The sequence below is a fragment of the Pyrus communis genome, chromosome 2 (assembly GCF_041283825.1).
Source record: "Pyrus communis isolate YQ-2024b chromosome 2, ASM4128382v1, whole genome shotgun sequence".
Lineage (NCBI taxonomy): Eukaryota > Viridiplantae > Streptophyta > Magnoliopsida > Rosales > Rosaceae > Pyrus > Pyrus communis.
The window spans coordinates 18,356,699-18,374,498 of NC_142566.1; the positions used below are offsets into that span (position 1 = coordinate 18,356,699).

General features: G+C 35.8%; 1 protein-coding gene across 8 annotated transcripts; it reads left to right on the top strand.

The window, feature by feature from the left end:
• The first annotated feature begins 13,305 nt into the window (after positions 1 to 13,305).
• On the top strand, positions 13,306 to 17,163 carry LOC137747604 (floral homeotic protein APETALA 2). 8 transcript variants are annotated; one of them, XM_068487743.2, is made up of 10 exons: positions 13,306 to 14,345; positions 14,492 to 14,517; positions 14,638 to 14,668; positions 14,760 to 14,847; positions 15,331 to 15,476; positions 15,669 to 15,713; positions 15,808 to 15,899; positions 16,010 to 16,191; positions 16,314 to 16,535; positions 16,649 to 17,163. In XM_068487743.2, exons 1-10 carry the CDS (start codon positions 13,747 to 13,749, stop codon positions 16,865 to 16,867), a joined length of 1,650 nt encoding a protein of 549 aa, XP_068343844.2. In that variant the 5' UTR covers positions 13,306 to 13,746; the 3' UTR covers positions 16,868 to 17,163. The 8 variants fall into 8 exon arrangements, with proteins under 8 accessions (XP_068343844.2, XP_088541372.1, XP_088541376.1 ...); XM_088685246.1 differs by having other exon boundaries at positions 13,308 to 14,345; positions 16,655 to 17,163; XM_088685250.1 differs by having other exon boundaries at positions 13,308 to 14,345; positions 16,326 to 16,535.
• The last annotated feature ends 637 nt before the right edge of the window (positions 17,164 to 17,800 follow it).

Below are 17,800 nucleotides of genomic sequence, written 5' to 3' on the forward strand. Positions count from 1 at the left end.
GTTCCGAACGCTAAAATCCAGAGAAGATCCAAATTCCAATTTGTGGCGCTTTCCTTGTCACGTGAGAAGATGAGTGACATGCATTGACTAATGAATACATAACACTTGTGATTATAGGAAGAGGATCCTGTCTGGATCTCTCCCATCAAAGGTCCAGTATCAAGTGATCTAGGCCGTTAAAATTTAATTCAACGACTACAATTATTATAACTTTTAGAGAGGCTCCCTGTTTGTAGTCGTTGAATTAAATTTTAATGATCCGGATCACTTGATCCTAGACCTTTAATAAGAGAAATCCGGACTGAATCCTCTTCCGTGATTATAAGTCCTTGTAGACTCTTCAACACAAACTATGCATTTATAAGAATTCCTACTCAAGTTTTCTCCAAAATTTTGAAAAATAATCAGGAGTGAAAACCAACATGGTGTTAGTGGACGCATGGTACTATTTTTAAAATATAACTATTATTAATTTACACATGTTACAATATTTGTAGATCAGTAACGGCAATTTCTGGTAAGCTTTTGCTACGCAATCAAGCCCTAAACTCTTTTTCTTTTAAGTAAAATTGACTTAGGCATCAAAGATTCATTGACTGACCTTGCCTCGTGGGCACGTGGCTTTGTCCTTGATCAAAGATGCTTAATTGTTTTGTGGGTACAATCTCGTCAAGACTGAAGACATTGTATTTTTGCTACCACAACGGTGTTATGATCACACTGAGAAATTGCTCAAATGATAAAAGGGTAGGTTTGAAACAAAGAAAAGACGTTAAGAATAATAAAAGGAGTTTACAATGTAACCTCAACTCTTTTTATGAAATCAGAACATGTTGTCTTACGTGTACAACCAACAGCCACACGTGCTCCAAGTCACCCGATTTGTGTTGTCCACATGTTAGACTTAAAAATTTGTCACACATGAGTGGTGTGTGAGGATATGAAAGTAAAATAATCTCACATTGGTAAAAGAAATAATCTTGCAATGACTTATAAAACTATCTCTGAAGAAGAGTCAAAAGTGCCAAATAGAATGAAAAGACAGTAAGTTTCTTCCAACCGACGAGTTGTATGTGAGATGGAAGCATTTTTTATTTTTATTTTATAACATAGCCCAATAACTTCAAATCAAATACAGTACCCAAACCAATTTACACAATTTTTAACAATTTCTATAACATTAGGTCCTATAATATATAATAAAAAATAATTTGACTCATCCTTTAAGAAAAATAAATAAATAAACATCAAACTTCAAATTATCATGTCTCATCAAATGAAATTTAACATTATAGTTTAACATCTTCATTAGATGTGTTTTAAGAAATTAAACAACTCTTCGTACTACAAATTAATTTAATTGTGGAAACCTAACTTTTTAGTGGGCTCCCTTCTAGAGAGTACACCTGTTTGCACTTGAGGAAGACAACATCGTCAAATGACAGCCTCGTCCCACTTCCATTATTGGAAGGTAGCATTTTGCAAATGGCACATTTGCACCCACTCATTACTTACATTTGTGTTTTTGGTAGTAGGGATTGGATAGGATTGTTGAGGACGAGATTCGATGTGTCTATGCATTTTATTGTGTTTGGGTTCATTCAGAATTTCGTCCTGTGCTCTGTGACGTGACTACCTTTTTTCACCTCTCCTGTCGTGCATCCTACCCTCTGCAGACTTTTTTTTTTTTTTTTGAAATTTTAACAAAATTTTTTTGATACTGTTTACTTTAACGAAAAATCATATTTTTATATTAAAAAGTTAATCTTGATACTATTCACTTTACATTTTATTTTATTCTTATCATTAAAACTCAAAGTTTTCTTATTCTTTTCATTAGTTTTCATTTTTTTTTTATTTGTTTTTGTTTCTCTCTCTCACACACACATCCTCTCCTCCCTACGGTGAAAAAAAAAAATTAATTAAGATGAATCTTTTAAAATGGAACCCTCTATGGATTCTCTGTTAGATGTGGTAAATCAACTTATTAGATTGTTAATGGGTATCGTTAAGAACTATTTAATTTGATATCACTATAATATAGAGGTAGTTTAGTAGGGGTGATAATAGTGTAAGGTGAAATCAAACTAAATGGATCTTAATAGGTATCTATTAACGACCTAATAAGTTGATTTGCCACATCTACTCTCTGTCACCTTATAGTTTAACGTCAATTTTCGTACTAACATTACTAAACATTGCGTAAAAAACATGAGGCGACAGAGAATTCATGAAGAATTCTACTTTTGAGAGATTCCCCTTGACATTTCTCAAAAAAATATATATGATGTTGGTAAATAAAAATTGGAAAATTTTGCACCTATATATACCGTAACTGAACTTGAAATTACATTTTAAGAGAGAGTAATTAAAAATTAACAAATTTGAATTTGGTTAAAAAATAATTTTATATGTAACACTAGTTTTGTCAACAACAAAAAACACTAATTTTTAAATACTCCCTCTGACAATGTAACCTCAGAGAGTCAATCAGGCACCATCGACAAAAAAAAAAAAAAAACAATTTAAACCACAAATCTCACAAAAAACTCATGTAGAATGCTCCAACTAAAAATAATAAAAATTAAAAGATTTTAAGTTCGATTTTTACTAAAGGCGAATTTGAATCACATTATTGCTAGCACATTGTAAAACTAAGCCCACCCTCATCTTCCTTAATATAAATAATATCGTTTATTCAAAAAGAAATAAAAAATAATTAAAGAAATATCACTATTATTCTATCACTATATTTTTCGTTTTGTTCAAATAAGGCTTTATTGAGGAACAAGGTACGATAACCACGAGTTGGTGGTCCAATGATAAATGGCAGATTACGAGGTTTTCTTAAAACTAAAAACTGGAGGTCTCGAGTTTGAAACATGATGTTGGTGTGGAAGCCAGACTTGTGGCTATGAGGAGGTTAAAATGTTTCTGTGAGTCTTTCCGACCTCCGAAAGGGGTGGATAACCCTGACTTGCCACCAGTTATCCCATTTTTTTTCTTAAAAAGGAGAAAAAGAAAGGAACAAGGTATGATAATTGTGATGATTAAGAGTCCAAGGGATTACTTATATACAAAGAGATTATGTTCTATGTACATAAAACATCTTGAAATACTTTATCTTCTAGGAGATTAAATTTTTAAGACACTTGATCTTCTTGTTCTTAGTTTATCTTAAAAGTTTTAAAACCCTAAAAGATACATTATCTTTGTTTTTTATTTACAAATACATGTATCTCATCACAAAAATGAATAAAGCATTTTTTTTAATTAATAAATATTCATTCATCGAGAATTAATAAATTAGTCATTTTATTGGTATAATAATAATTTTTCTTGGTCTCAATATTATTTAATTATAGAGATTTTACTATGTTTTTTTTTATACATAATAATTGACATCTAAAATGACAAAACATACATAACTAAAAGAAATATAAAATCTTTTTTCCTATTCCACTCCTGCGGGCTGCAGTCCACTTAATTTTCTTTAATTTCTTTTGGATTATGTTGCTGCTCTTATCTTTTATCTATTTCAATTCTATTAAGAGAAGAGCTCTTGTTAACTTTTTTCCTCATTTTTTTCAATTTTGTTCTCATTTTTTAATACATAATATTGACATGAGGAGTGAAAAATAGTAATTTTGTATCTTTTAATAAAATGACAATCATATCCCTATTTTTCTTATTTTGCCTTTTTTTTTTATAAAATGACAATCATATCCCTATTTTTCCTATTTTACCCTCACTTTTGATACACAATATTTACATAAGGAGGACAAAAAACAGTAATTATGTAATATTAAGATAAAATATGCATTTATTAAGAGAAATTGCTCCACCATCATTTTTTCATACTTTTTTTTAAAATTTTAAAAACTAATCACACTCCTTAATAAAAAAAATAAAATGAAATTATTCACACACACACAGAGTGTGTGCTTATCGATAAGTGCTGTTTAAAGTAAATGAATTTTGCTGAAGTTCGTTTTGTTATTAAGTCCAATATTTTGTATGTTAGAATTTCTCTGTTTTACATAAAGAAAGTGGAGAGTTTAGTGTTGTTGGAGAAATTATAAAATGGTTTAGTGTTGATGATGTCAAGCATGATGTTAACTCCTAAACCACGAATCTAGCTATCCCCTTTTTTTTTTTCCCTAACAAAAGCAATAGAGTTTTCATTACTAAGAATAATGAGATCAATAGGTATGGATACATAACTTTTAGTGATAAATTTTTTTGATTTGGAGATAATTAGCGCAAAACACAAATGAATTTAATGCCTATATGACCACCGCAAAAAACCACTAAAATTAAGAGTTTTTCGAAGTAAATTTATAATAAAAGACGATAAACGTGACAAACCTTAACACCAGGACCCTCACCTAAAGCCACCACAAAAAGCTAGGCCACCACAGATCACCGAGGCAACACATACCCGTTTTAGGTGGCACAAACATGAAACATAAAATTGAACTAAAAAAGTAAGCTAAAGTTATGAAGTGTCTGGGGAGGAGATGCGGGTACAGAGATGGCAGAAGGCGTAGATAGCAGGGGAAGGTGGGTCGCCAATTTTAGCAAGGATAAGGCAAAGAGAGGTGGGTGGCAGGGGGATTCCAGCCAAAGTCACCGGCTTCAACCTCAACACAATTCCACCACAACGAACCATAAACCTACATAAATCTGTTAGCACTGCCATTAGAATTTCAAGTCGGTCAGCGTGAGGCGCAATTGTAGCAAGGACAATAACAATGGCGTGTGTGGCAGAAGGATTGCCCAGTTAAAGCTATTGACACGTGCGAATGCCCAAGTCGCCGAGAAGAAATCGTTCTTTCTGATCGCTGCACAAAACCACCTCGAGCACTCCATCGAACCACCGTCGAGAAAACCCCTTGGGCAACACCCTTGAGAATTAAGGAGCAATAAAATTGGCACACTATCGTTAAGAACGATAATATCCTGTCATGTTATAAATAGGAAAGGAAATATAATGAGATGAATGAAATAGTGCGTTGCACTGAACACCTTATGACGCAAGAATTCTCTCAAAAGTTCTGTGATTTATTGCAACATTATGAATATGGCTAGCATTTCTCCATGGGGATATTGATACGGAGATTTACATGTAAGTTTCTGAAGAATTACATAGACTGGTCCAAATAGTTAGGACCACATAACACCCTCTCAATTCAAATGAGGTGTTCACTTTATGGATTGAAGCAATTTGAGCAGATGTGGTATATCTATTTAAGTGGTTATTTGATCAGTCACGATATGAGAATAAATTATGCCATTGCCTATTAGCTAAGAAGTATTCTGAATTGTTAGAGTTGCAGTCTATGCCGATAACAAAAATCTCACTAAGACTCTAGAAGAGCTTGAGAAAACTGTCTTGCTCCTGAAGACGGAATTTGAGATGAAGGATTTTGAAAAAAACTCGTTTATGCCTTGATGTGAAGTCCAAATGTTGTTCTGACTGTATTATGGTTCATCAGTCGAATTATACCCCAAAGATGTTATATTTTGAGAATACCCATGATCATTATACGCTAGATGCAAACGAGACCCTTGAAGAGGTTGTGAAATCTGAAGTTCCATATCTAAGTTCAACTTTGCGCTATATTGTACTTAGCTCATTGCATTAGCTAGGACGTCTACTTCAATGTTGATCTGTTGGTAAAGATACATCACTGCGCATGCACGCAACCACTAAATTGGCATTAATGATGTTTGTTCACTACCTTGAAGGTACTACGAATTTGGGCTTATCCCTACGCATCTCGAGCAGATCCCACCTTCATGATCCTCGGAATGATGCTTCCCTTGTTTGTTATGCTAACACTGGTTACGTGCAAGGCACGGTCCCAAATGGTTATGTTTTTACGGTTAGATATACCACAATATCTTGGATGTCCATGAAATAGACTTTAGTTGTGAAATCTTTGAATCATTTCAAAGCTCACCACACCACACTATGCCACACGTCAGAAATAAGGTTGAGAGCTCTTGGTGAGCATATTCGAAGTGCCTACGGTTTTTCATCCATCGTTGAGCCTCAATGATGATCCAGGAAAATAATGTCGAATGTATTGACCATACCATGATATGATACATCCACAAAATCAACACCAAGCATGTTACATTATTCTCAAATCAGCAAAGGATCAGAAGATTGAAGTCAAGAAAATTCGATCCCATGAAAACCTTGCCGATCTCTTCATGAAGTCACAGTCGAAGTCAACCTTCCATAAGCTTGTATGAGGAATTGATTTGCGTAACTATCTCATTTGCAATGCTTGTAGTTCTCTATTTCCCTACATTAGGAGCATTTTTCCCACTGTGCTACTAGCGAGGTTTTAACGAAGCACCTATCATGGGTTAGTCATACCCACGTGTGCATTCTACTTGCGTCCTGAAGGCGTTTCGTTTTTACTTATTGCAACTTCTCACTTTTCCACTTAGACTATGAGTTTTATCCTATTTGCGTTTTACGTTTTGTAAATTTTACTACTTATGCATTCTTCCGTTTATTTTTTAGATCACATTCGCTCATTGTGCTGACTAGACGAGACGACTTCATCAACTATTTCTATATCGTCATATGAAGATTTGATGCTATTTACTTGAATATTTATACACTCAAGGGGGAATGTTGCAGATTACCTAGGAGTGTGTTGTGTAAATCCTAGTAGATTATGTGTAGGATTTTGCAATATTTTTGAGGTAGTTTCCTAGTTATAATTGTATTACTTAGAGATCTAGTTTCTCTCTCCCTTATTAGTATAAATAAAGATACAATGTATAAGGAATAATACACAGAATTCTTCAAGCTCTTTTCTCTCTTTTATTTGCCTCAAGTTTTCTCTCTGTTTTTTCCTAAGTAAAATAGGTTCACAAAATTTTTTATATACTTGGCGAGATTGTTAGGACTTTTCCTTAATTTTCTTTTTGGTTATTTATGTTGTTGCTTTAATTGCAAGTTTGGCAGTTTAAGTATTTTGTGTTGGACCAAGCTTCGGAACTAGATTGACTAGAAACCATGTTGCTCTTTCTGCAAGTTCTTTTGTCATGGATATTTTTTTTTTCGGGCATATAACATTTTTCATGGCTCAAGCTTCTGTATCTACCATTTGGATTAATTAAATAGCTAGTAACCAATACTTTTGAAAAAGTATTATATATATTTTTTATGAGTACATCGATATTTTTACACTAAAAGAAGAAAGAGTTCAGCTAAGCCACACAAAGAGCAGCCTAATTTGGCATCGAATTCGTTATCCACGAGATTTGAACCTAAGACCTCTCATTTCCAAATGAAGAGGAATACCACCAGACCGTAGTACTGAGTGACAATATTATATTTTATTTAGGATTTATTAAAAATGGAATTATAAAGACACACTGACACACCCCGATCGAGATCAGGGCATGCTGGCCGTCACATGGAAGTGACGTAGCCATGTGCACAGTGCGGAAGCTAATAAAATAGTAATGTAAATAGTACAAATAATAAAAACTAGCATACAAAATGTAACAGAACAAGTGCTAGCGTAAGTGAGACACAAGTTCAGAGCATAAGCCTAAAGAAGTCCAAATGAAAATGATGCGACAACAGTGCACCCGAAGGTGGCCCTACGTTGGTGAATGTCTGTCAGAAATGTCGGGAAGCCCTCTGGGAAACCACCAAACCTGCTACTCAACTAGAACCTAGAGGGGCGCAAAACAAAAGAGTGAGTGGGCAAAAACAAAGCTTTTCGAAAACCATTAATAAATACGTTCTAACCTCTCGCCGTAAAACCTGTATACTTCCCAGAAAATAGATATACGTATATATATATATACCACTCATGCTCAAGGATATGCCATGCCAAAACCTCAAAATGAAATGCAAGTGCTCAGGTGTAAATCATATCGATAACATATAATCTGGCAGCCGGAGTCACCTAACGTGACCTGTACGGCTGCATCTAGAGCTCAAGTCTCAAACTCACTATTTGGACCTGCACACGAGTCGGAACCACCTAAAGTGGTCTGTACGACAGGCATGGGTGTAATACATATATACGCTCAAGTGCTACGATCACATGAAGGCTGGGCGAATAATCGCGGGTCACCTACGAGTCGGAACCACCTAAAGTGGTCTGTACGACAGGACTGTGCACCTAACTTGGATCCAAGCTGAGCGTGTGGTGCGGGAGGTGAACATCACGTGAAGGATTGTGCCCTACTCTGGGCGGGAGCACTAACACCGGGGGTGCAGGTTATGAGCTCTCTAAGCATCTCAAATCACTACTGAATGTAAACATGAATAACACTTACCTGGCACTTACATGTGCGTCCGCAGCACCAAATATGCATATAAATAGGAATGCGACTAACCAAGCATAATCAACGGCAATATAAAATGCATGGCGTATAAACTAATAAATATTTCAATCAATTTCTGGGAAAATATATGTATATAGGTATATACGGAAAACCAAAAGCCCACTCACTGGTATGTGGAAGGGTCGTAGCCCCCTGCCTCGAGTGACCACGCTCGTCCTCGGGATAGGTATCACCTATATGCGAAACAACTACAAAAACGTCAATTAAAGCACATAACCAAACCTTTAGAAATAACTTCTCATACAATGCTCAAATGGGGTGTATGAATACACCAACGTGATCTACTCAACCTCACGAACATCCCCATATTTTTAAAATAATTTTTAACCGTCGCACGCGCCCCCACGCGCCAGCCAAGGCACGGCCACACGCTCCGGCCACGCGCAGGCACGTGCCTGGCACGCTGACGGCGTCAGTTGACGCCGTTAGGAATATTCCGTTATTCCTAACAGATTCCGTTAACGGCGTCAGGAATATTCCGTCAGACTTGACGGAATATTCCATCGTCTTCTCCGACGAGCCTCCGGCGCCGGAAAATCGGGAAAATTTCAAACTTCGATATCTTATTCGTTTTTCATCCAAATTTCACAAAATTGGTACCAAAATGAAGCTTAGAACTAGAGGAACACAATCATACTACTTTCAAGGGCTAAAATTCACGAAATCTCACCTGAAAAATCACCCCAATTCCGCCCAACCTCGAAACTAGTGATCCCGACGTCCAAAACCTTCAAACGAACCACCCCGAGCCTCCTAGGGACCTCACCAAGCTTCCTACAAGCTTGAAATTTCCTAAAACGTGAGAAATCACGTGTGCATGAACAGTACCCGAAATTGGGCATCGTGGATTCGACGTGAAAACGAAGGTGTTCTTACCTGAAAAAGGTATGGTTGGACTCCTACAAGCCTCACGAGCTCGAATATGGCCTTGGTTTCTTCGATCTGTGGAGGTTTGATAGGTTTTGGGTGTGGTCCGTACAAAGGATAGAAAATGGGAAGGGGAAATGGGGCTCGGGACAGATACAGAGAAACAGGAGGAAAGGTTGTGGTGTGTGGGAAAGTGTGTGTGGCCTACAACATGCCAACCAAACTCCAAAAACAACCAATAAACGTAAAGAAATCGAACTAGGGGCAATTTCGTCTTTTCACACGTACGTTTTAAATTTCCCGGGACGAGCTGTCACACACATTCACGAAGAATTCAACTCTAAAAAGTTTTTGCAAACTAGAACTAATAAAATTACAATAAAGTATGGTTAATTACAAAGCAGTGAGCAGATTTCAAGAACTTTGAAGCTAAACTCATCAGAAAACTGCATGATTACAAAGAACAATTGAAGAGTCGTTAAACCACTTGTTACACAAGATCATGTGAGAATAAAAACTCTCAGATTATATATTAGGAGTTAGATACTCATGGGTCTAGATGCACCACCTAATTATTGTTATAACTCCAAAACACTAAGTGAAATAGCTCTAACAAATCAAACAGCTTCACCCCTTCAGACATAGGTCTAAAAGAGATCTAGCATACCAAGGCAAAAACTAAAATGAAATATCTCTCCTAAAGAGAGAAATCAAAATCATCAAGCTCCAAATGACTTCGCAGAAATTCTTAAAACATAATCAAACTGAAGAGAAAAAACCAAACAACGCATATCCTAACAATTATAAGTTTTTATCCACTATTGATGTTTTGATTGATTCCTAGTTAAAAAAATTCATTTAGGACCTTCCATTGCAAAGTGAGAACGTGATATTCTCAAGTAATGTGGGAAGGTGTTGCGAATTCAAAACCCTAATTCAAAGTATAAGGGCTTATGTGGTATGAAATTTTTTTAAAAGCAATATATATATATATTTTTTTTTAAGTTGGTTAAAATTGTGTTTGGTAAATAAAAAATAAAAAAAACCAAAATTATGGATCTAAAACAACGGAAAGTAAAAGCAACTATACTCCTACTTCTGAAAGCAACACTTGTTCTCACAGCACATGAACGCCAAACTAGGCCTAAGTCTAGTGTTAATGATTGTACAAACATTGTTTTGACTTAAACACCACCGCGTTTACATAATACAGTCACATTATTCAAATGAAGGACCACATGTTGAAAAGGTATAACATGGAGGAGAGGTTATCTTTGTTCTAAAAGTTGTTTGAGAAATTAAACATATGAATAATTAACAAGGGAAGGTGGAGAGGACGCGGGAAAGAGGGAGGGTGAGGTGGGGACTTGGAGAGAAAGGGCCAGAAAAATACGAGGTACAGCAAATGGGAAGGGGGCCAAGGAGGAGGCCATTGGTTGCTGGCTGGCTAAACAAGAACGAAAGAGGCAAAGGTGGCCCTCTTCCCGTACTCTTGGATTCGACATTTTTAGAAAGACCTTCCTTTTCCTACCATTATTCCCATTCCTTTTTCTAATACCAAACCAAACCCAGTAATCACAACCAACCTCTCTCTCTCCTTGTCTCTCCTCTCCTTCTGCCATTTCTTTTTCTGAGGTCCTTGAGTCACACACAATAATTATACCCCTTTTTGGTTTCCCAAAATGCCCCTTTTGTCCATCCACTATTTACTGCCCTCTCTCTCTTATGGTAAAAACCTGGTGAAATATGAGAAAACCTGAATTTGTGAATTAACATTTTGTTTAGAGGAGGAAATTTAAGATTATTTAAAGAATTTTAAAAGATGGAATTGAAATGACAGAATTTTATTTTTTGGATTTTGTGATTTTTTTGTTTAGTTAATCTAAAAGAACAATGAGACTTGAATACAGAATTTGCTATTTTTAAACTCTCCTCAACTCCAAGTATTTTTTTTAACACGGAAATTTTAAATTTTTATGTTTATAAATTCAAACAAAAAAATTGCTAGATGTCAAATTATAAATTTTGACTTTTGTCAAAATTCTAAATTTATTTACATCATCCAAACATATTGTAAGTAGCTAACAAAGGCAACTGAGTAATTAGTCATCTTATTTAATCTTTGGGTTGTCTACTTCCATTAGTGGGTGAGAAGAGAGGGAGCGAGAAAAGAAGAGACCATGCTTTTCGATTTGGTTAACGTGGGAAAGTTTGGTGAAAAAAAAAGGAGACGATTCTTTATTTTTTCACCATTTCCCCGTCTGATCTTATACTCCACGCGCCTTAATTTGATCAATCCCACCAATCAAATTCAAAATAAGAAACAAAAATTATTGTGTTTAATATTGTCGTCTAATGACAAGTAGCTATTTACCACAGTCATGAAAATGAGTTGAACCCTTGCGTGACGGCATGAGTTCAAACCCCGTCGGTGACTACTCTAACATCTAATTTAACAAGATTTATCATCTGACAAAAAAAAAAAAAAAAAAAAAAAAACCATTGTGGTCTAATGATATGATTTTCAACTTAATTATAAGTGGGATCAAAGTTCTAAAAGATGTTAAACGCTAGTTGATCACAGATTGGAGCCTAACGCTTACAAGCCTAGACGGACTAAACGGATTTAAGTAAATTTATTATATATATACTAGCCCAAGTCGACACCCTTTGTGTGAAGCAATTTTTTTTTGGGAAAATATATGGGAGAGACTAGAGAGAGAGAGAAGTTTGAGAGAAATTTGAAAGCGATGTTGAGAGGGATATGAAGAGAAAAAATCATGGAAGTGAAGAGAGGTTTATATTTATATTTTATATTTCTAAAAATTAGAGATATATTATGATGACGTGGGTGAGAGAAAGAAAAAAACAACAAAATTTGGTTTGTGCAAAATTATATTATTACTCATGATTTTATTTTGTGATATAAAATCAAATTATTTTTTCACTCTCTTTTGATTAACAAAGAGAATTTTATTAATAGATAATTTAGATATGTATATGTATATATACAAACGAATGAGTGCCTATTAATATTTAAAAATAATTAGTTTACTTAAATATAAATATGTATTATAAACAATTAATGGGCCTTATTTTCACATAAATAAAAGAGTATTGGGCTTCCTTTATTTATTTATTTTTTATTTATTTTTTATGAAATCATATTTGTACGACCCTTATTAATTAGGATTTCAAAAAAAAGACAACAGGGTGGCGCATCCTTATTAATCTGCGTTTCTCCTCGTTTTGCAGATTGAAAACAGAAAAAATTTGAAATTATGATCTCACTTTTCTGAATTCCAAAGTGTTATCAACCAAGTCTAGGCCTCCCAATGCCCGCCTAATCTTTTTCTTGTTTTGCCTCCTGACTTAGGCTAAATTGTGGTGGATGACCATAGCGTAGCGCTTGAACGTCATCAAGGCTGATTTTTAGAACATAAAGTGGGGTAGAGTGTGTAAATGACACTTATGCTACTAAATTATTATTATTAACTTATTTGACTCAAATCTCCACCTCTTTAACGTAAAATATCACTGTATATAATAAACAACACAAAAAACAGTGTAATTGACACAAAGCATGCAACTTATCACTCTCTCTCCTAAACTAATTTATTCCCCCACAACAATTGTAAATATATCTATGTATTTATAAGAATAAAAAATAAATAAATAAAAAACTTGCGAAAATGTATCAAAAGTCTAAAATAACGAGAGATTTTTCAGTGTAACTGAAACACAAAGTGATACATATCATCATATAATTAGTGGGATATGTGTGTTAAAAAGTTAATAACTTAAAAAATAAAATTTCTCATCATTTGTATAAAAACACGTGTCATATTACCTGTGTTTCGATCATAGTAATTTTTTTTTTAAAATAACTCTAAACACAAGTAATGCGTATTTCATACTTATTTTAAATGAAAAACTTCAACATAATTAAGTGCAAATATAAACTAGTGATTTTTAAAATTAATATAACAAGTTAAAAAAAAAAAAAAAACAAATTGTATAACTTCGTACGACATTTGAAAGATCTTTTCGAAACAAAAATGGAAAAGAAAGGGTTCACCAAAAAAAAAAAAAAAAAAAAATGAAAAAAAGAAAGAGAGAGAAAACCATGAGTCATTGAAAAGAAAGGAAGGCAAGTGGTTAGAGAGACGTATTAAGATGAGTGTGGTGGGATTCTTGAGCTAAAGCTTTGCTCAAAACTGGCCTCGTCTATGCTGTATTGGGCAGTTTAGGCGCCACTCCAACACAGGATCCTGCATCACCTCCACTCTCTCTCTCTCTCTCTCTAGCTCCATAGCTCGTCCTTATAGCTCTCCTCTCTTTCTCTCTCTAACTTTTTTCCTCTTCGCGTTTCCTTGTTCAAGTTGATGCCTTTTTGCCACGCTGAATTCTGAGTTTGATGTAAAAAACGAAACCGACACCTAACCAGACAGCTGATAGGCAAGGGAGAGACAGGGAAGACAAAAAAAAATGTGGGATCTCAATGACTCGCCTGATCAGCGGCCACGTGGCGAGGAATCTGAAGGCTGCTCCTCCCAGAGGACCTCCGCCGACGGAGACGAGGAAAAGAGGAAACGGGTCGGATCCGTGTCCAATTCAAGCTCGTCGGCGGTGGTCATCGAGGATGGCGGATCAGACGAAGAAGAAGATCAGGACGACGGGCCCACCAAGCTCGCCAAGAAGCAAGGAGGAGGTGGGGGAAAGATATTCGGGTTCTCCGTGGCCCACGAGGAGTCCATGGATAGTGATCCGCCCGCGACCGTCACCAGACAGTTCTTTCCGGTAGAGCTAGACTCTTCCTCCTCCTCTAATCTTGACGTAATGGGGCCCGCAGGGGGCGGCGGTAGCATCCCACCACCTCCTTCTACATCGTCGTCGTTTCCCCGAGCCCACTGGGTCGGGGTCAATTTCGGGCAGTCGGATTCGGGCAGCCTCGGAAATCCGCCGCCCGCCGGGGAGGCCTCCCACCAGCCCATGAAGAAGAGCCGGCGTGGGCCCCGCTCCAGGAGCTCCCAGTACCGGGGTGTTACGTTTTACCGGAGGACTGGCCGTTGGGAGTCTCATATTTGGTTAGTTAATTAGTTAAAACTTGTTGTACTTCCATTCCTATATCGTACTTCAACATTTCTCCATATTATTTAGCCAATCACAAATTTTCGTTTTCTATTTTTAATTTTTCCTTTTTGGGTTTTTGATTTGTTCTTTGGATATACAGGGATTGTGGGAAGCAAGTTTATCTTGGTAAGAATTTCATACTTTTGTTTGGTACTTTTTCCTTTTTTGCAAAAATTTCGTACTTTGGATATATATTCTGACGAAATGAGATGGGTTTTTTCTTTTCTGCAAAATTTGATTTTATAGGTGGATTTGACACAGCTCATGCAGCTGCTCGGTGAGCCCTTTGTTTCCCAATAATAATTAATATTATTATTATCCCACATTTTGTTTATCATAATTAATTTGGGGAATTAATTCAAATGCAGGGCGTACGATAGGGCGGCGATCAAGTTCCGGGGAGTGGAGGCGGACATAAATTTTAGCATAGAGGATTATGAAGAAGACTTGAAGCAGGTGAGTTCATGAGTGAGAGTGTGTGGTGCGTACGGCCTCCGAGAAACAGAGAAAGGATTTTGTACTTATCTTCAACAGTTTTAATTTTATTATACCTTATCTTAAGGGGTGTGATATCTAAGTATCATTTTTTACTTCTCACACACTATTTTAATTTTCGACCATCGGATTAGATAAATTGAAGAAGATCAACAGACAGAAATTAACAAAAAATGTGTGAGAAGTAAACATAGGTGTGTGGATAACATACCCCTATCTTACACCGTAGCAGCAAATACATATTTTTAATAAAAACTATACTTGCGATATTCTACGTTGAATTCATTCAAACAACGAAACGAAGATTTGAACTTGAACATGAAAGTTTAAAATCGATTATTTTGAGCATGGAAAATTAAGATTCAGAATTTTGGTATTCTAGGGATGAATTATGATGTTAATGTTGTTTTTGTTGCATGGAATGGAACACACAACCACAAGAAGATGAGGAATTTAACGAAGGAGGAATTTGTGCATGTACTTCGCCGACAAAGCACCGGGTTCCCGAGAGGGAGCTCTAAATATAGAGGGGTCACCTTGCACAAGTGTGGCAGATGGGAGGCCAGGATGGGCCAATTTTTAGGCAAAAAGTAAGCACACAAATAATAGCGCTATTGCCACCACCTTTGGTCCTTCTGTTATTATTATTAATTGATTAAACTGTTTAATTAGCTTCCATCCTTCTCACTAATTTCTCACTGTTTTTGTTTGTTTATTTTACTATTTTTCTTCATTAATTTTGCTACAATATTTATAACTTTTTAAGCTAAATGGTTTGGCAGATACGTTTATCTGGGATTGTTTGACACTGAGGTTGATGCTGCAAGGTGTGTATACGTGTGTGTGTGTGTGTGTGTGTTTGTATACGTGTATGTAGGTATATTTGTAGTCTTTAGTAATTTTATTTTTCGATTCTTGTAGGGCTTATGACAAAGCAGCAATCAAGTGTAATGGCAAAGAAGCTGTCACAAACTTTGATCCCAGCATCTACGATAACGAGCTCAACTCCTCTGGTAAATTTAATTAAATTGGAAAACATTGATGCATTGTAGTTTGATGATGATTATATGCTCAATCTTGATTTAATTAGTATAATTATTCATTTCGATATGTATTTGTGTAGAATCATCGGGAGTTAATGCTGCGGATCACAATCTCGATTTGAGTTTGGGAAGCACAAACTCAAAGAAAAACAATCAAGCATTAGGGAATGATCAGCATAGCCAAAATGTTGCAATGCAACACCAGCATTCTGTCCCGATGCAACTCGATGCCGATTGGAGGAGTCAAGGACTTCAGCCTAAGGTATCTTATGTTGCCACATTATGAATGTAGACCATAATTAATTAGGTTAATATAAGTCTGATTAGAGAACATTTCATACGTTATTAACAATTTCTGAAGTTTTTGTTTCCTTTGTTTAATAGCTTAACATACAGCGAGATCGATCAAGAGACGACATTGATGCTCAGAGAAGAGACGGGTACTTGGAGAGTGAAGCCATGCAGCTTCTACTCCGAACAAACCTTCAATCTCAAGCCCCAGCTGAAATACATAAATATGGGCAGTTCAGTAGGAGGCCTACTGCTGGAGACATTCAAATGTCTCGCAATTTCCCACCAAATTTCAACTCATCAAATTATCATCATGTGAGGATATTTAATATTTAATTATACTCATAATTTCGTATAGTACATTGTGAAGTTAATGGTGATAATTGTGTATTATAAATTTTTATTTTTATTTTTTATTTTTTATGTAGATTCAGTTTCCGAGCAGCAGCGAAGGAGGCGGCCGCATTGGCAGTGATCTTTCACTGTCAACGAGCGACCACCAACAACAATGGCAATCCGCAACTCCGACCTCCAATTTATTTGCAACTGCTGCAGCATCATCAGGATTCCCACCGCAAATTAGACCGTCGCCCACGCAAAACAGCTGGCTGCAGAAAAATGGGTTCCACTCTCTCACCAGACGCTAATTAAGCTAGCTTAGCTCTTTGATCATGACCTCTTAATCAAGATTTTCCTGCATCTCCACGTCCCCGATTCTTGTTAATTACGATCAGTCCTCTTGATTATGTTTATTTTGTAAGCACCAAATCGGCAAGTCCTGTTCTTTCAGAGCCCCAAGTCAAAGATTTTAGAACAAGGACGGGAAATTCTCCTAGTTTGTGGGAAATGAAATCAAATGCATGCTCTCATTGGTGTTTTACCAAAAACAAGATGTATGGTCATTTTGTCCAACTAACAAATGAACGAAGTAGATCTTCAACTAGATTTTCTGAGTTCTGACAACAATAATTGATTTGTTCTTTTATTTATTTTATTTATAGGTTTTTTATATTATTTTCTTAAAGCCTAGAGTACTATTTATTACAGAGTACTACTACATCATAGATCAACTTTTGTAACATAGTCGCAAATCTCTGTAATTAATAGAAAGTAAGTACGTTAATTAATATTTTTATAATAATTCAATTATTAACAATTAAGTTATATTTTAAATAGTTGTTCTTCTCTCTAACACATTATTCTAAAAATATCCGTCTGGGCATCAGGTGGCTAGTCATCTTGGATTAATTTTTAAGCGTTTGAAAATTAAAAAATGATGCGTAGACTTGTTTAGCGTCTGCCTAACTTGCTCAGTTGCGAAGCTCGAAACTCCAATCCGTCGTCCAACTAACGCCTAGCGTCTTTTAGAATATTGCTCTTACTCTTTACTGCGGTATTTATCATTTTTAATAAATGAAAGTTTGGCCACAAAAGTTGGGGTTGGAGTGTTGATTCTTTAGTTACCTAATGGGGTAATGCGTGACATAATTTAGGTGAAAAACGTAGTGGAGGAAAATATAGGGTTAAAATTTTCTATTAAAAGAGGGGTGGAGACACAAAAAAAAAAAAAGAGCTATACG